The sequence below is a fragment of the Cynoglossus semilaevis genome, chromosome 9, assembly GCF_000523025.1.
Source record: "Cynoglossus semilaevis isolate Cse_v1.0 chromosome 9, Cse_v1.0, whole genome shotgun sequence".
Lineage (NCBI taxonomy): Eukaryota > Metazoa > Chordata > Actinopteri > Pleuronectiformes > Cynoglossidae > Cynoglossus > Cynoglossus semilaevis.
The window spans coordinates 1,879,970-1,905,288 of record NC_024315.1 but is presented as its reverse complement, the minus strand read 5'-3'; the positions used below and the strand labels follow the sequence as shown (position 1 = coordinate 1,905,288).

At 44.9% G+C, this 25,319-nt stretch overlaps 3 protein-coding genes across 4 annotated transcripts; all 3 read right to left on the bottom strand.

The window, feature by feature from the left end:
* Nucleotides 1–410: 410 nt before the first annotated feature.
* sos1 (son of sevenless homolog 1 (Drosophila)) lies at nucleotides 411–11,970 on the bottom strand. Its single transcript, XM_025058447.1, has 23 exons — nucleotides 11,965–11,970; nucleotides 11,246–11,323; nucleotides 10,307–10,432; nucleotides 9,670–9,801; nucleotides 9,326–9,490; nucleotides 9,023–9,235; nucleotides 8,062–8,205; nucleotides 7,864–7,974; nucleotides 7,637–7,735; nucleotides 7,374–7,501; nucleotides 5,017–5,678; nucleotides 4,717–4,798; nucleotides 4,476–4,601; nucleotides 4,142–4,245; nucleotides 3,823–4,045; nucleotides 3,611–3,730; nucleotides 3,365–3,527; nucleotides 3,161–3,278; nucleotides 2,911–3,083; nucleotides 2,706–2,822; nucleotides 2,357–2,630; nucleotides 1,508–1,629; nucleotides 411–1,322 (listed from the first exon to the last, which is right to left on the bottom strand). The coding sequence occupies exons 1-23, from the start codon at nucleotides 11,968–11,970 to the stop codon at nucleotides 885–887; spliced, it is 3,924 nt and encodes a 1,307-aa protein (XP_024914215.1). The 3' UTR covers nucleotides 411–884.
* A 683-nt stretch (nucleotides 11,971–12,653) lies between these two features.
* On the bottom strand, nucleotides 12,654–17,390 carry tmem178a (transmembrane protein 178a). Of its 2 annotated transcripts, XR_003050544.1 has the most exons (5): nucleotides 16,738–17,390; nucleotides 15,792–15,905; nucleotides 14,790–14,927; nucleotides 13,243–14,181; nucleotides 12,654–13,108 (listed from the first exon to the last, which is right to left on the bottom strand). XR_003050544.1 is itself a non-coding variant. In XM_008316363.3 (4 exons), the coding sequence occupies exons 1-4, from the start codon at nucleotides 17,237–17,239 to the stop codon at nucleotides 13,940–13,942; spliced, it is 996 nt and encodes a 331-aa protein (XP_008314585.1). In that variant the 5' UTR covers nucleotides 17,240–17,390; the 3' UTR covers nucleotides 13,226–13,939. The 2 variants fall into 2 exon arrangements, 1 of the variants encoding a protein (XP_008314585.1); XM_008316363.3 differs by lacking the exon at nucleotides 12,654–13,108 and having other exon boundaries at nucleotides 13,226–14,181.
* Nucleotides 17,391–22,173: 4,783 nt separating this feature from the next.
* Nucleotides 22,174–25,297, bottom strand: opn6a (opsin 6, group member a). Its single transcript, XM_008316362.3, has 6 exons — nucleotides 24,420–25,297; nucleotides 24,132–24,337; nucleotides 23,890–23,989; nucleotides 23,593–23,697; nucleotides 23,066–23,289; nucleotides 22,174–22,939 (listed from the first exon to the last, which is right to left on the bottom strand). Exons 1-6 carry the CDS (start codon nucleotides 24,565–24,567, stop codon nucleotides 22,463–22,465), a joined length of 1,260 nt encoding a protein of 419 aa, XP_008314584.1. The 5' UTR covers nucleotides 24,568–25,297; the 3' UTR covers nucleotides 22,174–22,462.
* Between the last annotated feature and the right edge of the window lie 22 nt (nucleotides 25,298–25,319).

Here is a 25,319-nt window from a genome sequence, read left to right as displayed (position 1 = left end):
TGTGTTTTTTTTTCAAGTGGACAAGTGTGAAGCCAACATCATATGACAGGTGACGTCATCAGGGATTGATTTGAAAACGGATGTTTTCTCAGAGCAGCTGCTTTTACGTAATGACCTTAAAGATTAGAGGTGATCTAAAGGTGAGAATTTGAGAAGTTGGTGAAAAATGCACTGCACTGGAACATGTAGACCTGGACAGAAGAAGAGTAAATCTACTGAAGCAAACTGAGGAGAACTTCACTACGTCAGTGGACTGTAGAAAAATCAAAGCTGGTGAACCTGGCTGAAGGATCAAGATCAGACTTAAATGGAGAGATGTGTAAATATGAGACAGAACAGGAGGAACTGCACTGTCTTCAACCATAGTGAACGGAATAAAACGGTAGAAAACACTGGACTCTGGACCAACGTTTGTGCTGAGATATGATACAAACACATTTATTCCCTTGTTTGGAAGAAGGCATCATCACATTTGTTTACATTATCAACTGTCAGAGACGAGCTCGTCCACCAGAACCTGCACAGTACCTCTGTTGTTCTGGTCCAGTACTTATACGCTACAGACAAACCAACACCTTAAAGTCAGAGTCAATGTTTGGAGATTTAGCCGAACTCCTACGGAACCATCGAGGATCCGTACAGATTCCGAGCCGAACCAGATCTCAGTTCACAGATGAACAGAAAAGAAGATCCAACCACAGACGAATGTTCGACAAATTAATTGTGACATCTTTTTCAGGACACATCACATGATCAGTTCTTTAGTCTCTGTCTGGATCAGATCGCCGGTTTGATCCAGTCAGCTGTAGTGTTTAATAATTTAACCAGCTCCTCTCCACATGCTGTCAGGCAGCCCACATGCTTTTAAAGTCCAGACTGACCGATCACAATGTAGGTGGTGTGTCCAACATGGGGGCGTGGCTTAGGGACTCCCTCTTGTAGGTCTTGGGAGGAAGTTTGGGAACACTATGGCGCGGGGGAACAGGCGGGCCATCCAAGGGGATGACGGTCGGGGAAGGAAGAGGCATCTTCCTAGAGGCGGGAGTAGGACTGGGGGTGACAACGGGGGGCGAAGAGGCAGAGGGGGCGGAGCTGATGGAGGGCAAAGAGGAAGTGGTGGACGGGAAAAAAGCCTGCGAAGGACGGCCTTGTGGAGGCGGGAGGAGGTGCAGAGGAGAACTGAGGGGCTCCCTGGGAGGCAGCAGGGGGGGGCTGTCTGGTGGTGAGGACGACGACAACGATGAAGAGTAACGAGGAGGGAGGAGTTTACAGGTGGGCTGACGAGGAGGGACCGCAGGAGGGCTGTCCAACTTGGACATCATCTGTGTGGGGAGAGGGAGAGAATGAGAGAGTTGGTGAGTCTGGGGGAGTGAAGGGGGGGAGGAGGAGGAGAACACCTGAGCTGTGACATCATCACTTTTGTCTACAGTTTCTGATCTGGGTCTGGACACGTTTGAACATGATGTTAAATGTTAAGGAGGTTCTAGACTCTGGAGCAGTGACGGACCTTGGACGGTGAGGACTCAGCCGGTGCCGACTCTGGTCGTCGTCGTGGAGGAACCGGAGGAGGAACTGGAACATCTTCTAAGCCACGAGTCAAACTGACCATGGAGGAGACGGAAGACGACCCTGGGAGAACAGACACAGCGTGTTGTTACAGATGAAGGAGTTTTGAAGAGTTTGAACTGGACTTTGCTGAGTGGAATGGAACATTATCCACACACACACACACACACACAGATGTTTGACTGCATGATGTTGCCATGAGCAGCTGAAGGTGACGACAGGTGAACAGTGACCACGCCACAGTTAACTGTTACAATGGAAACAGCTCAGAATGATGACTTCAGTCTGTGGTCAGTCTGTAGAAGGTCTCTGGTCAGTCTAGTAATTCTGTAATAAGTTTGTTGACCAGTCTACAACCCCTGGTCTGCTGTCGTCCTGTGAAGTCAACAAGTGAATGAAGAGCAATGAGAAAGTAGCCACACACACACACACACACACACACACACGACACAAATGAGTCTCAGCTGGGTGTGGGATGGAGGGCAGGTTAGCCTTAGCTGTATCTAGGGTAGGGCTCCCCCTGTCTGCACTGAACTGTAATGAGTCTTTTTGTCCCAGAGTCTGGGACTAAGTCACAGATGAGGGATGAGCACATGGATACGACCAGGAGACTTGTACTAACGTGGACCGTGGGGAAGAGAGAAAACTGCAAAGATACTGTCGCAGTCTGTGAAAGAGGAGAAACACTGTGAGGAGGAGGAGGAGGGGAAGAGGAAGAGGGGGGGCAGATAGTTTATCTGACGCCCAATAGAAACTCTCAGCTGTCCGGGGTTTAATCGGCAGGACTTACTAGAGTGAAATGGGCTGCTGGGACCCTGTGGTGAGTCGAAGACGCTGCCTACATCTGTGGAGCTGGAAGCTGCAGAGGTGGGAGGCGGGGTTAGAGGTGTGCGGGGCGAGTTGGGCGCAGAAACGGCGATCCCTTCCACCTCTGGGTCAGGAATGCGGCTGTAGCTGATCTTTCTGGGTTCGTTTTGCAGCGGCGTCGGGTGCCTCATGGTCCCGGGTCTCGCCGACGTGGGACGGATCCCGGGAGATTTCAGGGGACAGGTGTACTTCTTTGCCTGAAATAAGATGGCAGTGTTCAGTCTGCGGTCGGGATCGAACCCGTCAGCTGTGGTGACGACGATGGTACTCACAAATCGAGGTAAAGAGCGGGCGTTTCGAGGTTCGATCTCCAGAGATTTGTTAAACAGATAATCTGCAAAATCTTTTTCGGACATGTCCTCCATCGGGTTCAGATTCTCAAAGAAGTTCTACAACAAACCGGTCAAATTTAAAAACAACAGTCAGACTGCGGAGTCTTAAACAGACCAAACTGGTACACACCAAACTGGGACTCACCCTGATTTCGCTCTCGACCTTCAGACAGTACGGCTGGTTCTGGTACTGTTGGATCTCCCCAGTGATTTCCGCCACCTTCCGTCTCTTGCTGAAGTTAATCAGATCTCTGCCATGTCGGCGCAGGAAGTCCGGGTTTCCTTCCTCTGTCTTCAGGATGTTGGTCAGGTAAATACCTGTAAACAACAGGTGTCAGTGTCACCGTCAACTGTCATGTGATGTCATCAGCAGTTGACCTTAGAGTGGGTCCTACCAAAGAAGGGCACACAAGGCGGATTGATGGAGCGCAGCTTAGCCAAGTACTTCTTGTAGTGGTCTTCACTCAGCTCGTGCGCTTCCTCCAGGATTTTTCTCTGTCGACTCGGAATTTGCTGCCAAAACAAACCACCAGATTGATCAGATGATTGTCCTGCTCAGGTGTATGCACGCTAATGAGTTGACATTGGTCCTAAGTTACCTCAAAGGTGTGGTCCAGTCTGTACACCGGTGATGAATTCATGGCACAGACAACCTCCAAAACACCATTAAAGTTGTTCAGCTCCTGAAAGACCTGCAGGATCTCGATAATCCGAGAGACCACCGACACTCGCTCCTCCAAGTTCTCTGTTTCTACTATACACCTAGAGAGAGAAAAACACACCTGCAGTGAGACACTGGAACTGCGGATTCGTGCACCAGTGAGGCCGGGGGGGCGGAGTCTTACTTTTCAAACCACAGTGTCAGGTTGGTGGTGTGTCGGATCATCCTCAGCAGGTTTGGAGAATGAATCTCTTTGTCTTCTTTGGTCCAAACGCTGCCAACCAGCTCTGATGGCTGCACCGCCCTGCAGGTGTATCAGATGGTGAGTCCCAGGAGTGGGGGGGGGTGAGGGTAGGGAGGCGGAGGGGGGTTTGAAGAGTGACAAGAGCCACTAACCTATAAAAGATGGACTCCAGCAGCGTCAGTTGTCGGGCGATCTCGATGGGATGCAGGGTCATCAGGTCAAAGTTCTCTATACTCCCCGGTTTACAGATGTGCCACTCGATGGGAGGAGGAGAGTTTTGGAAGGTGATGCTGTGACTGGGCCCGCTCACCTGAACCTGCTTCTTCCTCTGGATGATCTTAGTGATGGACTCCACCCACTTTCTCATGGCCTTTCCTGAAATACATGACATGGAAGGACAATTTAAAATGACGGCGTCCCCGTCGTCGTCGTATGTGTTGGGCTGGGTGTGTTTACAAAGGCAGTGTGTACCTCTGACTGAGCAGATGAACTCCTCCAGTCTTCTTAACAGATCAGAGTCTCTTTCAAAGTCATAGAAGTGATGCTCGACCCAGTGACGACACACATTCAACACTCTGGAAGACAGAGAGCAAAGAAAAGGCAAGTGTTCAACTTTAGTTTCAGGATTATCTGAACCCTTTATTAATCTAAAACTTTCAATCTGGTTCACACTAAAGTAAAACAAAAATCTTTTTTCTTCATCCCTCTGGTTATGTTCCATTGCTGTTTAATCATCCTCCAAAAGAGGATCTAAAACCTTCAGTCTCCTTGAACTGGACAAATCAGTTCTCTGCTCTCATCTCACCTCAGCTGAACGGGTTGAACAAACTCTTTCCTGAAGCGCTTGAGTTCGTTGCTCAAAGGCTGCTCTCCTCCTCCTCCTCCCTCCATCTGGTCCACGTCGTTCATTCGCGGCTCTGGAATCTCGAACCTGAACAAATAAGACCCAGGCCCATTAAACTCTGAACACATTGGAATCTTCAAAAGCAAAACACGCACATTTAGACAAGTGGAATAAAACCACAGACAAAGTCATGTGATCTCACCTCTCAATCAGCAGGTCCAGCAGCTCCTGAGGTTTACAAAACGACCTATACGTGGTGAGAAAGGTCCGCACGAAGTTTGGATCTGAGGGAAAACAGAAGAACGTAAAAGAAAACCCAGGAACGCAGGAATAAACACAGAGCAGAACCAGGTCAAACTAGAACTGAAGGGAACAAGTCGACGTTAAGACAGACTGGAGGTCAGGACGGACCAGGACTGGTGTCAGACTCGACACAGACCCCAACCAGGTGAATGATGACAAGACATACATTTAACGAACAGCCAATGACGTCGCAGCTCACCTGCGTACATGTGGAATGTCAGCCTCTCGATCAGTTTCAGTACCGTCCCTGCTTTGATGATGGGGATCCCGGACTTGGACTGCACATTTTCCTCAAATACAACGTTCTCCTCAGAGTCCGGTTCAGAGAAGCGGTACAACTCGGGACCGGGCAGTCTCATCTGCTCGTCCTTCTCCTCCTGCAGCAGGGCAGAGTCCAGCATGCGCTCTAAGGTGCTGCGGTACTGCAGCGAAATCAGTGCCGCCATCCAGCCGTTCTTCTCCTCCGCGGACTTTGCGGCGAACACCACGCTGTTGCCGTCCTTCTGTATGATCTCGAAGGCGTGTCGGTACTCGCCCTCCTTGTCATCCTTGTCGTTTATTTGAACTTTCCTCATGAAGAATTTCTCTTTGAGTCGATATTCGGCCATGGACCCGGCTCCAGGAAGCCGCGGCGGGCCGTGGTTGGACTTGCAGCAGATCATCAGACCGTCAAACAAGAAGATGTGGCGCTCATGTTTGGCGCCGACACGCGTCAGTGTTCCCTCCATGATGAACTCATTACAGCACTGGCCGATGTCTTTCCCTTCCCAGCCATCGATGTTCTTCTGGATCTCGTTCATCTTCTTAATGGCAAGCTGCTTCCCCTTCATCTGGTGACTGTAGAAGCGACACGCTGACTCGCTGCAGAAGACGAGAGGAAAAAAAACTTGATGAAGAAGGTGGAGCCTCGATCTGAGAACCATGAACTAAAGACTAGTCTGGGAGACTAAGAAGAGAAGACTGAAATCTAGATCCAGCATCCGAAAAACTGGAAGTGAATCCACCATTTTGACCTTGACTAAAGATCTCAATAAATAATCTTTTATACCAGGACCTAAGCCTTTAGCCACTAGACTAAACCAAGGACCTAATGACTTGGACCTAGAGCCAAGATCTACAGACCTGGCACCAAAGGCCAGCAGACATGGACCCTGAGCTAACACCTCAAGGCCTGGACCTGCGTGTCAGCACCTTTAGATTCAGACCTGATGTGAGGAACAAAGACCTTGACACACACACACAGACATCTAAACCAAAATGACAAAACATCCCAGACACCGTGCCCCACGATGCACTTGAACGCCTCACGGAGAGAGTGAACCAAACACATCTGACTGCTCTTTTATTCTGAGCCAGTTCAGGCCAGTCACTAATCAGTTTATACCTAAACCCCTCTGGTATGTTAGCGCTCTGTTTCACAACTGCCCCGTGTATCTGGAAGCATCTGCTTCCCAGTCCATTAAATGCCTCAACATCTGCCCTGTGTTGGTTTACCTGCCCTTATATCTGCTCCACTTTCCTCTAACTGTGTCCATCTCTGTCCCGTGGTCATGTGGTGGCACCCAGACTGCCCCACATTCCTTTGAACTGCCCCTGGATCTGCCCCGGTTCCTTCTAAATGACCGTACATCTGCCCTACCACGCTGGTCTTTCTGCTTCATCTCTCTTTGACCGTTTAGAATCTTCAGCTGAGAGACAAAGAAACCAAAGGAAGAAAAAGAAGAGACGTACATCTTCATATCCACTTGTCAATCATCCAAACATGTCTCCTTGTCTCCTTGTCTGCTCGGCTCCTTGTCTCCTCGCCTCCGTGTCTTTCCTCCTCCGTTTGATTTAGTTTGTTGAGGCAAAAGCACAAAGTATTCCACTTTCAAAACTCCTGACTTTTTCTTTTCTTTCTCACAGAGAACAATAAGCTCCTGAGCTCCACCTACACGGTGACGCCACTTCCTTCAGGCACATGACACACACAGACACACACACAGACACACACACACACACAACCTGTGACCCTGACTACACCCCACCCGTGGTCTATTTTAGTCCAGGACGGGCGGAGTCAAACACCCTGTGTTTGTACTGACTGTTGTGTGACCTTGTTTTTGTATCTTGGCGGGGACATGGTCTGTGTGTGTGTGTGTGTGTTACAGGTGTATTATATCTTTATACTGTGACTTTAATGTCCCTGTGAAATATGTCTTTATTTTAATTTTGAATCATTTCAATGGCATTTTGGCTAAAAGTTAGATATTTGTTGGAAATATCTCATTCCGAGCAAACCTTTGAATTATCTTTTAGCTAAAATTTCATTTTATTGTGGGCTACCTATTACTTGTATTACTTATATTTTCAATAATCTGTAAGGTTCTAAATTTATTTTCACAAAGAAATTGAACATTTCTGACGTTACTTTGCCAAAAGTCAAACATTTTCACTGCTGTCCTATAATGTTTAGTTGATCCATCAGCTACGTTTTTTTATTTATTTTTTTTATTTCCCTTTGGCTGGTTCCTGGCTTACGTGCTTTTATCTTACAGCCCAGCTGTGTGTGAGTACCTGAGCCTCCTCTTGGCCAGACTCCTGGAGCAGATCCTCTCCATGCTGCTCTGCAGGTTGAGCAGAGCAGTGATGGCCTGTTTCAGACACTCTTTGTCCTCCTCGTCTTCACTCTTCTCTTCAAGTTGCTGGGGAGAAAAAAAACAAAAACAAAACACCCACAACTTTATTGTAGCACTTTTTTCATCTTTTTTTTTTTAAACTAAAGAGCTGGTACAACCCCTGCCCGTTACACTGATTGGCTGATTGATTGATGTTCTTACCTTCAGTATGTCAAAAAGGTGCAGACAGTGGTAAACGGGTGTGAGCAGCGGTCTGGGAAGAACATACTGAACGGCTTCTTTGAATCCTTCACAGATGGACTGAAAAAAAACACAGTACATTTGAAAACCCCTCCTCAATCAAACTGCAAGGTAATGTGGGTAATATACAAAAATACGTATAACCATAATACTTCTGTCTCTGTCCTCCAGCCAAATGCCACTCTTACCTGCAGGTGAAATGCAGCTCCAGGTTTGGTCACCTGACCCAGGAAGTGTTCGTGGAAACCGGAGCGTAGAACATCCTGAGTGTAGGACTCGTAGGGGTCGAAGGCTAACTCCTGTCAATCAAATGATCTATGTGTGAGTAAACCACACACACACACACACACACACACACACACACACACACACAGATGCCGTCTAACCTCAGCTAGGTCCTCAAAGCAGTTTCCCACCAGAGGATGAGGAGCTTCTTCATCAGTCATCTCCACTGTGTCTTCAATCAAACCCAGGAGCTTCACTGTCACTTCATGAATATCAACGATGCGACTGAAGATACTGTCCACATCCTGGGGATCAATATTATTGATTAGAGCTGTGCGTGCTGATACATATATCATATAAAAAAATCCATACTTTGGCACTATGATTTATGAAAACGAGTGCTTCGCAGAATCCTCTTTGACAGTTTTTTTTTTACGCACTAATTCATGACGAGTATAACCAATGTGACGCCTATTTGTGTTTTTTTTAATCAGCATTCCTGTCGGCTCGCCTCTATCCTTGCTCTCCTTGCTTCGTGGCCGCAGAGGAGCCCAGGGCAGAACTGCAGCGCTGGATGTTCAGTGACAGGTGAATCAATGCAACACACTGGTAAAAAACAACAACTAAGTTTTGTTGCAAATTAAGTAAATGAAGTAAATGATGAAGCATCTACTGTCTGCCTCACCTCACATGTTTCCTTTGTTCAGTTTGAGTTAGTGTGAGGCTGAAGCAGGGCTGTCAGACACATTAACATCAGTTCAGTTTACTGGGAGACACAACAAGATTAGATCTTTTCACACCAGATACAGCGCTGCATCCAAAGGACATCTGCTCTAATCAGTTGACATTGGACCAATGTGCACACACTGTGTGTGTTGAACAAAGTGAGAAACACGGAAACCTTCAAGCAAACGGAATCAGGGAATGTACGATAACAAGGAAGTTGAACGACTAATATAAGCTTGACTATTTTCACTATAACCTAACGTTAATGTTTAACTCTACTGCTGCTGTAACTCCATCTATCACAAAGACCAACTCCATCGATCAGTCACATTAAGAATGACTCCTGCTCAGCAGTGACTGCTGTTGTTGGTTGATCCTGATGGACACAGTACATACGTGCTGAGAGTAGAGCATGTTGCTGGAGATGAAGGGTTCTCTGAAGACTTTGATCAACAGGTTCAGCTGTCGCTCGTATTGACGAGCGTCCGACATGAAGCTGCGCAGCAGCTCGTAGTAACTCTGCTCCTCGTTAGCTGAAGGCTCCTCGTCCGTCAGAGGAAAACCGCTTATGTCGTCGTTCTCATCCTGGTGGAACATGTCCATCAACACCTGCGGGACGTAAAGCGGACACAGGTGAGACACACGTTGTCTTGTGTTTGTCTTGTGTTTGTGTGGATACAGGTGTGACTGTGCGTGTACCTTGTCGGCACACATGGCCACTGTGATGTCCTGTTGTGAAATCTCATAGTGGCGAATATTCCTGACGTAGTTCCCAGCGAGCTTCAGGATGTCGGCGGAGATGTACTCCAACACTGCAACCATGTATACTGACACCTGGTGGTCGATCTTGTAGCCCAGCACCTCCTGACACAGCGAGGCATCACAGAGACGTGGTAAGTCGTGTGTTAATGCGTCTTGGGCCTGAGGCCTCGTGTGTTTTAGCTTTTCTTAAAGTAAAGTGACAGTGAATGGAATCAAATCAAATACTGTGGTTAAGTTAAGTGATGAGGTAAATAATGTCAACGGCACAGCATCAACAGAACCTTGAGTAGTGGGTGGATCTTGTCAACAGGCAGCGCCAGAGGGTTCCTCCTCTTCCTCTTCTCAATAGCAGCCTGAGCATCAGCAATTGCCCACTTATCAATCGGGTGAGGAAAACTCTTCTGCACACGCTCCTGTGTAAGTGGGTTTAGGAGGTAAAAGAAAAAAAGTTAGTGGGTACAACCGAGGAGTTAATATTATTTAGAGATTTTGTATTATTTAACTAAAGAAACTAAATCAATGTTTGAAATACAAATCAAACATTTTTTTTAAAAAACATCCTGGTCTCAGTGTTCAGATATAATCTGTATAAACTCAACTGCTTTGAGAGCCATAGAAATGATATTTCTTACATCTAAACAATGTCTTCACAGTTAACAGCCTAAATCACAAGATAGAGTATGAGATATAAGAAAGTGATAGGAGAGAGGTTGTTGAGAAGACGTCAACAAGGCCCATTCTGAGAGTGGACCCACTACAGGTCACTCTGCAGAGCAATGCTTTTCCAGTTGCTGAGCTTGGAATTCTGGGACTTTTCCAAAATCCAATAGTCAGCCTTTTACTTTGGATATAAAAATGTTCATATATTTTTATTTAATTGTTATGTTTTATTCAAGTGTGTGTGTGTGTGTGTTTTACCTCTACATCTTGAACACTTCGTGGTTGAGCCTGACACAACAGACTGAGCAGCAGAAGAATAAGCTCCTCTATGTACTGCAGTGCCTCCTGCTGGGAGACCAGGTTAGGATGAACCTGCTTCAGCACCTGCAGCACACAGTAAATATTCAATAGTTTGGATGATAGTTTGTTAACAGCAGAAAAAGAAAATAGCTCCAACAATCCTGAAACTCTCTGCTATTTGTTTTATTCAAAATAGTATGAATTCTAAAAAGACAAATGTTGGCTGCTTCGTGACACGTCTTACTTTTAGAGATATTTAAAGATACCAAGATCCAGGCTCTGTGGAGGCCGATCAGGCTTAAACATTACGGCATTGTGTATTTTCCCTCTCCATGTTTATTTCAGTAACATTTTCCGATGAATATGGGATAATTACGATGCAGGAAGAAAAATCTGTTATGGTGTTATGTTTCATTTCCACATTTTAAACCAGTGTAATAGAGACAAATTGGTTTTTATGACCATCTGCATCTTCTAGTAAATGGATAATGGGCCTGTCATCAACGTCCATTTATAAACCTAAACTATTAAACGGTTGAAACTGTTCCATTGTCATGATGTGCTAAACAACTATTACAACACTACAACACTTGACTTCAGCTGATCATCATCATCATATGATGTCAGATTATCTGCATTATTAGACCACAACAACATGTATGTATACACACGTTAATATAATAATAATATAATTTTTTTTCTTGTCCCGTCAATACCATGTGCAGGCAACACTGTTTTGTGCTACAACAATCTGTTGCCAATTCCAGCAAATATCTCTTAATTTGAAACGTGCAAATAGAAGGCACATGTAGATCGCACACGTCATCAGTACAGTGGAAGTTCAGAGGTCAGACTGGGGACCAGGCCTACACCTGTGTGTGTGTTTTTTGTATCTACCTTTTCCAGTGAAGGAACTAACAGTCCTTTCCACTTCGGTGAGTTTTCCTCATTGAAGAAATCGTACTGAAACTGTGACTAATGCATGATGATGATGATGATGATGATGATGCTACTTCACCGCCGCTTCAGCCTCTGGTATTGATGCTCCTGTTATTCCTGCAGCTGCTGCTGCTGTTGTTTTTGTTGTCGTTGTTGCCGCTCCCGCCGCTGCTGCTGCCGCTCCCGCCGCTAATGCGGTCTGTGCGGGTCCGAGCGCCGCAGCGGGACCGCCACGCACGGTTCGGCGGTTCACATGAACGCTCTGCGTGAGTATGCGGGATCCGCGGGGGCGGGGCGTTCCTCCACAGCAGATGTCGTCACCGCCAGCATCGTTGGCCGCTGTACAGAGGCTCACCGCGGCCTGATGGTCTTCCCGCAGCTAAGTGTTAGCTCCGCGGCTAGCAGCTTACTGTAAATCAAAGCTTTGTTCACCGGGACAACATTATATAGAGCGGTCACCGTTCATATGGACACCGCCGGTTGGTCTGATAGCATGTAGCCCGGCCGCTAAGGTTAGCAGCGGTTAGCAGCAGGGGTAAAATGATAGGGGCTTTACCGGGTTATTGATGTAAATCAGCAGCAGTGGGCTGTAAACATGTTATTCTCGCCCCGTCTCTGTCTCCGGAATGGTCTCAGACGATCGCAGCTATGCTGGCCTGTATGAGGCGGACACTCACCGTCATAACGGCCGGTCACCGCCAGCGATGCTCTCTTGTTATCACTCCTGTATACGGTACCGTACGGCAGTCTGTCGCGCATGCGCTTCAAACACATCAACGTACACGCAGTGAGCTCGTGAGTGGGAGTGGCTTCATGACACGGCGCGTGGCAACGGCTCATTCGCTGCTGTCCTCTAGTGGAAACTTTAGATACTGCAAGAAGGAAGCGGGGTCACTCTGATGCGCATAATATCAGTGAGTCAGAATAATTACAAAGTCGTACTACCTAAATGCATTTAAACAACAAATAAAAACAGCTCAGGTTTTTACGAGAATTGTTATTTTCAAGTATGCCAAAAAACAATTAATGTTTACTACAAATCCCCGTCATTCCTATATAGGGTGTTATGAATGCAATTATAATATCCAGGTCTGAGTTAATCGTGCTTACGTTACTATGACATAGTTAGTTTATATAATGCTAAGGTAATTAGCTAAAATAATTCCCTGGAAGCAAAATGACATCATTTGTTTGTTTTACAGTCACTGTCAACATGATATCTAAAATACAACTTGGGACTGACGTCCCTAAATTTGTGGTGATGACTGAATGCCTCCCATAGTGACGATGACCAGATGGCTAACTATAACACACAGATCCTTTGTTCAGTGCCGAACTATCACAGCTGAAGAGGCAGAGCAGATGATTGTCAGATATGTTTATTATTGATGAAATCGCACACCTATGGACAAACCTTATCAGAATCTTTGATTGACATGTGGCTCTGGGGCTCGATCATTTAAGCCCCTCCAAAAGGGCGCACAAACTCAGGGACACAGTCAACATCAGTAAACATTATTCACAAACCAAACAGGTCAAAGTTTGATTGTTCAGCTTTAAATGTTCGCATACAGTGACAACATTGTTAGGGATTTATATTTGTCTCAAAGGTTGTTTTCCGTTTACGAATCACGGTCGCACATCTGCAACGTTTCACTTGTCATTACTCAGTCACAACACCACCTTCACATTCATACATTTAAATACATATTATATACACCTGTGTACATGTTTCGAAGTGCTAAGAGGTTCTGAACTCACTCAGCAGCAGATGGGTAAATGCGAATGAGATTTAGACAAACACATATCAGTCCTATAGACCTCATATAAAAAAAGGGACACGGGCATCGGGGTACTTGGGTACTGTAGACCGATCAGTCCTATAGACCTCATATAAAAAAGGGGCACGGGCATCAGGGTACTGTAGACCTCAAACACATATCAGTCCTATAGACCTCATATAAAAAAAGGGACACGGGCATCGGGGTACTTGGGTACTGTAGACCGTCGAGCTGACTCGTTTGTATCAAAAAGCAAATCCGTACGAATGAATGTCTTTGTCAAAATGAGGTTGTTTTATAACTTCCAATTTTGTAGAGCTTATATACCTCAATTAGCATATTGGTTCTTTATCTGACTGTGACTCAGTCCATGTGTGACATGGCTCCATCAGGGAAAAGGAGATGCAGGGTTATGCTCTGAAAGAGTTGTTTGATTGAGACTTACATTCATATGGAGTTATTTCATAAATTAATCAAGCTAGTCATTGACTATAAATAGTCAATAGTCTATGCCAAAGACTCTAGGCAATTTGTTTTTCTTGATGCTTCATTCACCTTCTGACCTACGATGATTAGTGACGGATGATTCTCATATGTTACGTGATTCTACTCGAATGAAAGGTAACAGCAATTTGTTGTCAGCATAACGCTAGCAAATGTCTGTACATCAGCTGCTGAGAATTTTTTAAAAAAGGGAACAAAAATGAGTCAACATACGTACAGTGTGTGTATGTACATCAATGTCCACATCATAAACACCAGCACTGTGTGAAAGTCAGCAGGGGGCGTCCCTTTCATCTGCCCAGGACCAGAGTTAATTAAAGCGCTCTGTGAGCCCCGCCAACACTGCCTGCTTTCCAGCGTTGGCATTTTAGACAGATGACTCGCGGGCGTTCTTGGACTGTAGTCCTCCAGCTCTGCTCAGGAATGGAAACATGGTCCCAAGGCAGCCGGACACCACCGTCAGACCCAAGCTGGTCCAGGCACAGTACAGAGACCAGCCATAACCGTGGTCCACGTCCTCGGGCAGACCATATATGAAAGGTGGTTTTCTAGAGAGGTCGTAGGTCACACTAGCGGCATAGGTGCACAGAGAGATAGTGCAGAAGATTCCTGAGGACAGAGAAGAGGCAGGAATCGTTACTAAACCGAGACGACAAATTTGGCATAAATAGCAGGAAAGCATTGATTCTTTATATATTGTTCTTTATTGAGAATAGAATAGTAATGACAAAAAGCTCGATTAATTTGAGATCTTTTCTTTAATGTGACGACACGTTTACAGTTCCTCGAATGCCTCCACAGTCATCACATCTCCTTAGAGTGGAGCGACTGAGATGGAGGTGGAACAGGAGATTCACCTCATGAGTCTAAGGCTGACGAATCTGCAGAAACTGTACGGCATTTTTTGAATGTGGACCAAAAATCCTGAGTATGATTTTTAGCATTTGTTGTCTGGGAGTACATCAGATTATTTCACTACTGAATCTCAATTTAATTTCTCTATCTCATCAAGTACAACTGCTGCGTCCTTTGGCAAGACTGCTGTTCTAGGAACACACATTTTTGAAGTATGTCCAGCCAGCAGAGGAGTATGGGTTTTGCGTAAGGCTATGACTGGAAAACGCCAGTCTATGTGTAAATTTCACATCAGTACTGAACCGTCGTTTAGCCTGTTGTATCAGTAGAGGTCGACACAAGTCCAAAGAAGGATTATTTACCTGCCATGAGGAAGAGCAGACCAGACACGTGCTGCGTAAGACTCTCTTCCCACACAAAACCTACGGACACTACGATGCTGCCACACAGGAGGACAGCAGCTGCCATTCCCAGAAAGCCTGCAGTAATGCGACGTAGGTCTGTGCACACACACACACATACACAGTAGTGAGAGAAACACACACACACGAGCAGAAACAAGAAAAGTGATGAGGAAAACTGTTACCACGGTAACCACTGCCTTGCTGTACTGTTACATAAAAACGGAACTGACTTCTTTCTATAGCAACCAACTCTAGGTGCAGAAAAAGTTCAACCAACAGAAATAAAAAAAAGTGTTATTAAAGTCATCTAGGAATTATAATCAATACTTCAAGAAAGTGTTATTAAAGTCATCTAGGAATTCATAGGAATCAATACTTCAAACTATAAATGAGTTCCAATCAATAAAACTGAACTGGTGTGCATCATTTAGCTGTGATCTGTATTTCGTACAAAACAGAGGTCAGTATTCTGGTATAGTGATTATTTACAGATTATCATTAAAAAAGAAAGTATCTCTCTCTTAATCTGACTATAATCACACATATAACTGGTACTCGTCAATAAACAGTGAACACAGAGAAATAGTGTCATTTGATTTATAGCATTAATGATTCACTAAATTGTTTATCAATATTCAATAATATATGATCAATAGGTTTGTGTGTTGTTCAGTCAGTGTGTTTGATTGGTCAGACAGTTTTTTTTGTAAATAAGTCATTAATTCATTTATCCAATCAGTGTATTGTTTGGTTGATTATTTAGTCAGTAAGTTAGTCATATGCTTGGTTAACTAGTGAGTAATGAGTTGTTATTGTAGTTTATAATTAACCTATCAATTGACCAAAGAGTTAATTATTAAATCAGTGAGTTAGCTAGTTAATTTGGCTACTTGGTCAGTCAGTCAGTCAGTCAGTCAGTCAGTCAGTCAGTCAGTCAGTCAGTGTGTGTGTGATTCCTACGCAGTAGGTGCCACTCATCCTGTTGAATCGTCCTTGTCAGGTTCAGAGGGATGTTTCTCAATCTGATTGGCTGAGAGAAGTGGTACTTCACCGCTGTGCAGCGATCAGCAATACCTGGGGAGACAAGGGGAGACAAGGGGAGACAAGGGGAGACAAGGGGAGACTTGGGGTGAGATAGATGTTGAGTATGAGACAGGAACAGATGAGACAGAGACTGTGTTTATCATGGCGTGTGTGTGTCTTATCTTGGTGGATCAGCCTGTCAATGTCTGGCTGCTGCCTCTGTAAATAGCCCTGACTGTCCAGTGAATGCATCACATTAAACGTATTAGCGTGTGTGTGTCTGCGGTGTCTGACCGTGTGTGTGTTACAGTAGGAATGGCTGTGTGCTACCAGGTGTTGTTTTAGTTTCTCAGTGTATTAAGTTGTAGGAGTACACCTCCATACAGTCCAACGTGTGTTACATGGTATTAGATGTAACTGGTACACTGTGTTACACCTGTTCTCTTGTCCAAAAGACTGTGGTTTTGCTGTTCAGTGTCTGGGTCCAGGTTCCGGAATGATCACTTCCTCCAGAGACTAATTAGTGTCAGTGTGTGATCAAGTGACGTGTGTTACAGTTATTACGGTGTATTTGTCTGTATAATAGTGGCAGGTTACAGTATGTTACACCTTTGTTACAGTTGGTGTTTGTATCATGGTGCAGCGGGTACTACAGAGTACATACATATGAGGTAACGTGTCTTACCGTGTGTGGACGTCATGAGTTACATGGTGTGTTTACAGTATGTGGACGTAACGTGTTCACAGCGTCTGTAACGCAGCGTTAACTGTATGCGATACAGTGTCAGTAGTGATGTGTTACACCGTCTGTGTACAGTAGGTGGTTCGGTGTGTTAGTGACAGTCTGTGTATCCGGTGAGTGGCGGTGTGTGAGATGTCTCACCTCGTTGGATCAACTTGTCAATGTCCGGGTCCAAGTTTTGGAAATAGCACTTCCTCCAGAGTCCATAGTGTGTGGAGAACAGCGGCCTTCCACACTCGCTCTCCAGGATTCCCATCCCCAGGATGGCTCGCCAGTTCTCCAGCAGCTCTTCCTCTCTGCTGCCCACATGCACGGGCTTAAGCAGCGCCACATCCCGCTGCCGCGCCCCGCTGCTGCCGGTGTCCACCAGCGGCAGGTGGTAGATGGGCATCTCCCGGTTTTTCTGGTCGTTGGAGTCGGAACCGTGTCGGTCGCAGTTGTCCTTGTGTCTGCGGGTGTCGGTCTCATACCAGTGGTCAGTGGAGATGGCCGTGACCAACAGCAGCAGGGACAGGATGCTGAGCGTGAGGCTTACCGTAGATACCGTCACCGTCACTGGACGGGCTCGCCCCATGGCCGAACCGCACCCGGTCCCGGCGCTGCTCTTGGTCGGGCTTGTGTCGCTGTGTTCGTTACTCCGCATCTTCTGCAGCCATCCTCGCTCCCGTTATGGACCGTCAGCCTCGCGTCAAGGTGAACGCGGTAACGCGCAGCAGCAGCGGAAACACGGCACAGGCGCCTTCAAAATAGGACAGAGGGGATTTCTGAGCCCCTATTTGAGAGATTACGGTATGATGCTTCCAGAACAATTGTGGATATAAATAAAACTGATGCGGAAACATTTTTAGTTTTAGTTACCTATTGTTTTTGGGTCAAGCACGACAAAAATTAAACAGTAGCTCGTCATTATGCCATCATGTCTTTCAGGACAGAGGCAGAAAAAAAAATCAGCAGATTTTTTTTTTCAAGAAGCGCTGTAGTGATGCTGTCAGCAAAACGTGAGAACGAATCGAATTATGATGTTTACTGCAGCATTTACGGTAATGATGCTTGTAGGACAAAGAGAATAAGAAAATGCTGTTTTATTTTGTTACGTTTTTAATGCTAACAATACAAGTTAAATCAAATAAAGCCGGGGGGGGGGGGGGGGGGGGGTTGGGAGTTGTTCCTCAGCCGATGCGAGGGTCTATAAGGGCAGGGGAAGTTATTCTTTCTAAGAGTTTATTGTACTTGCTTAAAATGTCTCATTTTTGTACTCTAAGGTCTGAGGGTCATGGAGGTAATTATGCCACTCTGGGTTTGATTTATCTTCCTTATTAATTTTCTCAACCCCACCCCGTTCCTAAATATTGACAAATATGGAGTTTGTACTATCCCGACTGTCCGAAACGTGCTCTTGTAGCAGGTTTGGAACAGGTTTGTGAGTTGTTGTTGTTGTTGTTGTTGTTTTTCAGGGATACAGACAGTCAAGTAAGTACCAGGGGTGATCAGATCTGGGGCTGCAGGGTGTGGAACAGATTACTTCAATCCAGAAAGTTTGAGATGATGAAGGTGATTCTAAATATGTCCTCTCCGTCTCTTTCTCCGTCTCTTTCTCCCTGTCTATCCTTCCATCCTCCATGTCACTCAAGCTAAGGACTCTTCTGTATCCGTGATGACCTGGTGACTGAGGCCTCATGGGAAATCTCAGGTGACTCAAAGTGACGACAGGGGAAAAAAATGAAAGTTTCTCCATTAAACTGATCAATAATTCAGCAGTGTCGCTGCAGCAAATCTGCTGCTGCTTCCTGTAACACAACACTCACCCTCCTCACCCCATACTCCCCCCAACTCCCCAAGGAGCCCCCACTTACCTGTGAACTTGAATTTGTCCCCTCTGAGTCCCCCTATTGATTAATTGTCAATCTTATGATCACAATATCAATTAGGCATTTCGTGATTCGTCCGTGGAAGTGTGTGTGAGTGTGTATGAGAGAGAGAGAAAGAGAGCGAGAGAGATGGAAGGAAAGGATGAAAGGTTTACTGTAAGCAAATTTCTTGATTTACAGTCTGAGTCAGGGTTGGATCAGAGGTCAGAGGTTACTGATCAATACTCTGGGTTGCAGGGGCAATTCCCACGATCCTTTGCTCTACGTGTGTGTGCGTTATTAACATTGTAAGTATCAGACGTTAGCAGAGGTTATTGATCATTCCATCAGGTTTATCGGCAGATGTCGAAACGTTATTTTCCCTAGGACGGCGGTGGGAGGCAGGGGGCGGGGTCAGTGGGAAGTGAGCAGGGAAGGAAAAGGTTGGTGAGGGGATAATATCTGTGGCTGTGTTTCATTAACAGTCACAGCATAAGCAGAGTTTCACTCGCTGAGTCTTTAAGTGCTGAAGTAGCAGGAGCACTGAGGTCGAGGGGGAGGAGGGCATCGATCCCTGTCTTCCATCAGGTCCTCAGATCAGTGAACAGGCAGTGCATCACAATCAGACCAAAGAACCTGCTTTGTTTATCATTATTACCACCATCATCATCATCATCATCATCATCATCATCACAGTAGCAGGTCCTCAGTACTTCCTGTTTCTCTTTCACAGTAAAAGCCTGGAACATGATCCAGTGTCCAGCATAATGATGTCATCGTTATTGATGACAATAATTATCATATCGATCAGTGTTGACATTCAGACCACAACAGCCGACAAACAAACAACAGCTCTCCAGACTCCGAAATCTGTGATGTCTTAAACTAAAAAACAAACAAAAAAACTCAGCAGGTCACAACATGCTGTAATGATTTGATAACATGGTGTTTTACTGCACCAGGTCACAGACTGGTCAGAGGACATCACTTCATTATCACTAGTGACAAAATATGACAAAATCATGTCACACTACAGTCTGTCAATGTCAAATTCATATAACCATCACCACGTGACGTGGTGTCATCACATGGTGTCATCACATGGTGTCATCACATACAGCATGTCACATTTATGACACATCCTCGTCTAATCTCAATACTGTGCATTATAATGTTGATAAAACACGTTAAAAATATTGTGTACCTGCAAAAGGTGTCAAGGTCACATGACTCCACCGTATGGTTACACGTTAGGTCTCTGGCTACAACATGAACATGTGACCGAATGGTTGTCCTGCTCAGGCTTGAATGATGGCGAGTGTTTTTCTGCGGCAGAGCGAGACCTATCCTCTGACAACACCGTTCCCATTTTAATGAGACTTTACATTAATATTCTGATCAGAGGAGATCTTTGTTCTGTGTGTGTGTAAGAGAGAGAGGGGGGGGGGGACAGTAAACATACATTAAGGCAGTTACTGTCAGCACCACATCAAACACACCAGGCCCACTGATGTGCACAAACACAGACACACACACACAAGGTGGTGTCAGATAATGAGGTCCACCAGCCCCTCGCCCACTCGCTCCCTCACCCTCGTTAAATCCCAGGAACATTGGAGGAGACCAAGGACACGCCTACCTTCACACTGCCCCCTGCTGGTCTGATCAAACACCCTGCCCACGCACACACACGCAAACAAACATTTCCGCCTCCTTATTAAAGGATCACTGTGACTTATGTCCAGCATGGCCCTCCATGTGGTCGCTGACTGCTTTTTAAGTGAATCTGTGGCAGGGTCAACTTTTCTGTTCACTTAATTATTAACACTGATCTATTCTACAGTACTTTATAGGATACTGAGGGTAACCTACCCTAAGGTACTGTATCAGTATCTGCACCAGTATTGATTGCTCTAAGACAACAAGGAAAGCTAAGCTTCCTGTAAAATCACATAAATTGTCAAATATCATTTTATTTCTGTTTAATTAACTAAAGTGTGCTCTAAATATGATATGGCCGGGTCATTCAGGATTTGCTGTTTATCAAAGATCGTCTGAGGCTCATTTGTTCTCAAATTAAACCATGATCAAACGCAGCGTCCTTTGGCTTCTGTGGTAAACATCACTTCCATATTGATGGTTTTACTGGGAGTCTTTAAAAAGGGTTTCTTCACCTAAAAGTAAGATGAAGAATTATTGTTATGTGTGTCTGTTGAGCCCCTACATTTCAAAAAAAGATGAATGTTGGGCGGAGGAGTGACCAAAAGTGAAGCGCAGAATTGATTGACATTTAATATCATGTACTTTACATAACAAAAAAAAAAACAACGTGGCATCATGTTTGACCCCATCTTTGTCGCAGTGACTGAACTGTATCCATAAACTAAAGATTCAATGTACTTTACATAACAAAAAAAAAACAATGTGGCATCATGTTTGACCCCGTTACGTCTTTGTCGCAGTGACTGAACCCAAGATTCACAAAAGACAGACGCTGACATTATCTTACAATTATGTCAGTCCACACAAGTTGACCACAGGAGGCAGCGATGGACCAGTACTGTAGTTTGTGTGCACATTAACTAAAAGGCTGATGGCTTCCATTGGCTTTAGTACGGTGTGTGACCTCAGCTTCCTGTCGTTTAGGTCATTTTTGTTAACGTTATTGCAGTGTGTTATGTATAGGGACGTCGAGTGGTCCGAAAAGAAAATTCCACAGAGAAATAATTTATAATAATAATAATAATTCTCCTCACTCATTAGCGAACAAAAGCAGTTTATGGTGAGTTAACATATTTGAACTCACCAGTGAGGACAGGAGCAGATCAACAACTTCCTGTTTGTTATTGGATATACTGTAAATACCAGTGAGACACAGCAGTGGTTATTCTATACATACATATACGTATTCTGAAAGCTGCAGTGTGCCACACTGAGCAGTTGGTTTTCAAAACCATTGAATAAGCCTGTCTGTTTGATCATTGACTGACTTTTCAGTGTGATCGCTAAAACATGTGAATGTGTGTGTGTGTGTGTGTGTGTAAACCTCAGCTTTATCTGAATTATTTATCGTCCTCTCTGTGAAATGGGGTGGGGAGAGGGCGGAGCTGATAAAAATTTAACGAGCACTTTGAAGTTTTTGCTAACGTGAGTAAAATGCAGAGATGATTTTTTTTTTTTTTTTAAATGGACGAGGACATGTTTCCTCCACGGTGCTCAGCTCTTAGTGCAGCCATCTTCTCTCCTGCTCCCTGACCTCTGTAACCTCCTGCCTCAAGGTCAGACAGCTCAGTGGTCAGGCACCAAACTCCAAGACAGTGTGCTGCCCCCTGCTGTACACACTGGTGCAGTGCTCAGTGCTGGCATTGCCAGGTAAAGCCCTGGGGCATACGCTGGTATCTATTAGTAGCTTGCTATTTTAAAATCAAATCATTGTAGTCTGACGTCACTGCAGAGAAGTTACCCTTTTTGGCATCTGGACTTTTTCAAGGGAGTTATTACATTTTGTAAATAATTCTCTGCTTTTACTATATTAAAATGTGACATCACTGACCAAAAACTGTGTCCTTATCAGCTCTGTATGTTCCTATAAACAACAACAAAAAATGTTAAAAAAAAATTCAGTAGTGCCTTACCGTTTTAGTACCAATACGTAGGCTGATACTAAAATGATGTTAAAAAAAAATTCAGTAGTGCCTTACAGTTCACCGTTTACTTTCAGGCAGCGCTGTGGGGTCATAAATACACCGTTTCTATGATATACGTATAAGGACATTTTGATACTTTTTAAAGGATGTCTTTATGTCCATGATCAGTGTCAGAGAGTTTTTTATGACTTGAACATTGTGGGATTTCATTAATTATTTAATAGAATACATATTTACAAATTCAGAACTGAGAACTTGACCCTCTGAGTTTCTGATAAACCCAACCCCATTTCTAATAGGAATAAGCTTTTAATAAACTTTAAATAAACTTTTTTCTTTGTTGTTTTTGCAAAAATATAACATCCTGTCACGTTAAAGTCTCTCACATTCAAACTCCACGTCTGATGCTTGTGGAGCCTCAATAAAAAACACCTGCTTGTCAGTTGACACCGTCTGCAACATGCAGGGCGGAGATCTAGCCTCTTCCTCTCTGTCTTGGACTGGTTCTGGTGAGTAGTTCCTCCCTGACTGTTTAGGGCGACCCTTGCGTCTGGCCCCACCTCCTGCTGCAGGTGGGCGACCCCGAGCATCAGCCTTTGCCTTGAAGCGTTTCAGCTTGACCGAGTCATTGGCACTACGTGCACAAGGCAGGAGGATGGCCACATCTTTGCGGAACTTTGAGCTGAGGCCAAAGTAAATGAGTGGATTATAGAAACTGGCAGACTTGGCAAAGAGACGTGTGAAGATGCTGGTGAGATTAGGCACGTGGAAACCAAATGCAGACCACATGGAAACAACAGCATATGGCGACCAGGCAAGGATGAAGGCAGTGCAAATCACAATGGAAACCTGAGGAGACGTACAGGTGAAGGAATAGAATTTTGCAGAGAAAGTTAGGGATGCAGATACAGCAGGTAACCTGTGCTGAACTACTGTATAGTGTGTATGGCCTACAGCATATTGGGAAAGACTCACGATGGTGACATCACGCTCCATCTTCCTCTGCCGATCGCTAATGTCGCCCTCTGCTGACATTGCATTGCCTCGCTTTACTGTGTTGATGATTGACACGTAGCAGAAGAGCATGACCAGCACTGGCACCAGAAAGCAGGACACCAAGATGGCAATGATATAGGAGCGGTGCACGCTTGAGTACGACGCTTTGGCCCAGTCAATCTCACAAGTTCCATAACCGCGGTCTGTACGAGGGCAGAGCCATACGGGGGTCAGAAAGGTCAGATGGCTATTATAATATATGAGTTTAAAGGTGGTAAAATGTTATAGTGTCATTGACATGGAGGGGCAACAGTCACAGTCAGGGTGCAAGGATGTTAGACTGTGGAGTTCAGTAAGTTATAGTTCATGGTCGGGGTGTCTTCAGCCGAGGGTGAGAAGATAAGAAGGGGAATGATCATAGGTGAGGGTTTAGACAAAAAAAAACTTAAATAAGAATTCAGTGGTCATTCTGTTTAAAAAATATGACAAGAGTTAAAGGTCAGAACCTGTGTAGCTCCCCCAGCCCAGCAGCGGAGCTCCAGACCAGAATCCAGCTGAGACCCAGATGAAGACAAGACACAGGGAAATGGAGAATCTATTGATGTGACGAGCTAAACCAAACACACAAGACATGTTTAGTTAATCCATGATCCTATTATAGCTACTTAGGCAGTATTTAACATTACTAATGAAACATTTTCTCCTACCCTAGGTCTATTAAGAAAACATCAGTAGTTGCTGTGAGATTGTAAACCAGCGTTAACTGTTTTTTTTTCTACCAACATAAATTCAAACAACTTCACCTCTGTGTGGGTGACATCCTCTGATGTAGCGAGTAATGCTTACGACTGTAAGGGTGTTGATGCTACTCAGCCCAAACATCAGAGTGAAGAAGCCGTCTACCTGGTGGACAAAATGGGAACTGCAGTTATAGCAGTTGTATCTGCGTCTTGATGAAGATTTGTGTTCGCTTTACTTACTGGATGTTAGGAAAAGTTATTAAGATTTAGTTTAGTCTCAGGTGTGTGATGCTTAGGTGAAATACCTGGCATGTCCAGATGGAGGAGATCAGGTAGCCACTGTCCTTGAACACATTGAAGATCTCAATGATTCCTCTGGAATATCCAAACACCGAGATACTGGCATCAGATACAGCAAGATTGAAGGTCAGGTAGTCTGTGGGCTGCAGCGTTGACCTTTGTCTGTAGAGCACGAAAATTACGATACTGTTTCCAAACCAGGAGAGCCAGCCTAAAGGCAGTATAAGAAGAGTCTTAGAGAGAACACGTTGATAACTGTGGTAATACAAGAACACGTATGTGCCCATGCTCACCCAGCAACAGCAAGTAAACTCCAATAACGGTCTCTCCCTGGTCAGATAACGGAGGATCCCTGCCAGTGCCCACCATAAAGCTTTTGTTTCTCCAAGGGGCACTGAGTGCTGCAGTGCTGAGACCCACCACAACACTGCCGGACGCCATGTGAGTTTAAAGAGGAGTGAACAAGCTTAGGGAGCATCATTGCTCTTCATCCACACTAAAGATAGACTCTTGATACTGGATCAAGTCCTCAGAACACACAGACAAACGATTGGCTTACTGACTTGTGATGTCATACTCAACACTTGGTTGGAACACCTGCTAGGTAATACAGTTATCCTGTGAACCAATCAGAGAGAAGAAGCTTCAGAGAATAAGCTACAGGAAGAGATTTTGCGCGAGTGATACAGGGGTCAGGGGTAAAAGGTCATGGGTTAGATAGGAGCTGGCAAAAAGACTGAGGTTACTTGGGTAAAAACGCCATGGTTCCTGCCTTGTTGGCCAGTCAGCTAAGGCTCAGACTAATCTTCTGACCTATGAACTTACAACTTAATTCCAATGTGTGTGTTGTCTGTATCTGTGTTGGCTTAATGCAGTTTGGTGCAGAGCAAGTTCCTCCATTAAAACAAAAAGATTAGAAGTTAGTGCTGTTCTAAAATAAAAGTTTATTTGTCCATTTTATCTCTCTGGCAGTTAAGTGGTGACATTTTGTGTGTGAAATGTAAGGCTTTATTAAAACAGGAATCCTCAGTTATGTTGCCCTTTACCAGCGACAACTATGGTAGTGTTACAATAAAAATTGTAAAACCTGTTTTACGTAGCTCTCCGCTGTTTTTATGTTCAAAATATACGGCTGAGAAGGAAGTTTATTCAAATATGGGGCAACCGCGCCATAAAAGGAAGTAAATTTCTTT

Bases quoted from the DNA above. Each gene is read 5' to 3' on its own strand.
- sos1 (XM_025058447.1), bottom strand. The intron at 7,736-7,863 runs GTAAGAGTGGCA...GTTTTTTTTCAG, and splicing joins GAGCTGCATTTCACCTGCAG to TCCATCTGTGAAGGATTCAA. The intron at 3,731-3,822 runs GTTAGTGGCTCT...ATACACCTGCAG, and splicing joins CTGGAGTCCATCTTTTATAG to GGCGGTGCAGCCATCAGAGC.
- tmem178a (XM_008316363.3), bottom strand. From the start codon at position 17,239: ATGCGGAGTAACGAACACAGCGACACAAGCCCGACCAAGAGCAGCGCC. The intron at 15,906-16,737 runs GTGAGACATCTC...TTGTCTCCCCAG, and splicing joins TGACAAGTTGATCCAACGAG to GTATTGCTGATCGCTGCACA. The intron at 14,928-15,791 runs GTAGGAATCACA...GTGTGTGCACAG, and splicing joins GGATGAGTGGCACCTACTGC to ACCTACGTCGCATTACTGCA.
- opn6a (XM_008316362.3), bottom strand. From the start codon at position 24,567: ATGGCGTCCGGCAGTGTTGTGGTGGGTCTCAGCACTGCAGCACTCAGT. The intron at 23,698-23,889 runs GTGAAGTTGTTT...TGTTTGGTTTAG, and splicing joins AGGATGTCACCCACACAGAG to CTCGTCACATCAATAGATTC. The intron at 23,290-23,592 runs GTTCTGACCTTT...GCCCTCGTACAG, and splicing joins GGGCTGGGGGAGCTACACAG to ACCGCGGTTATGGAACTTGT.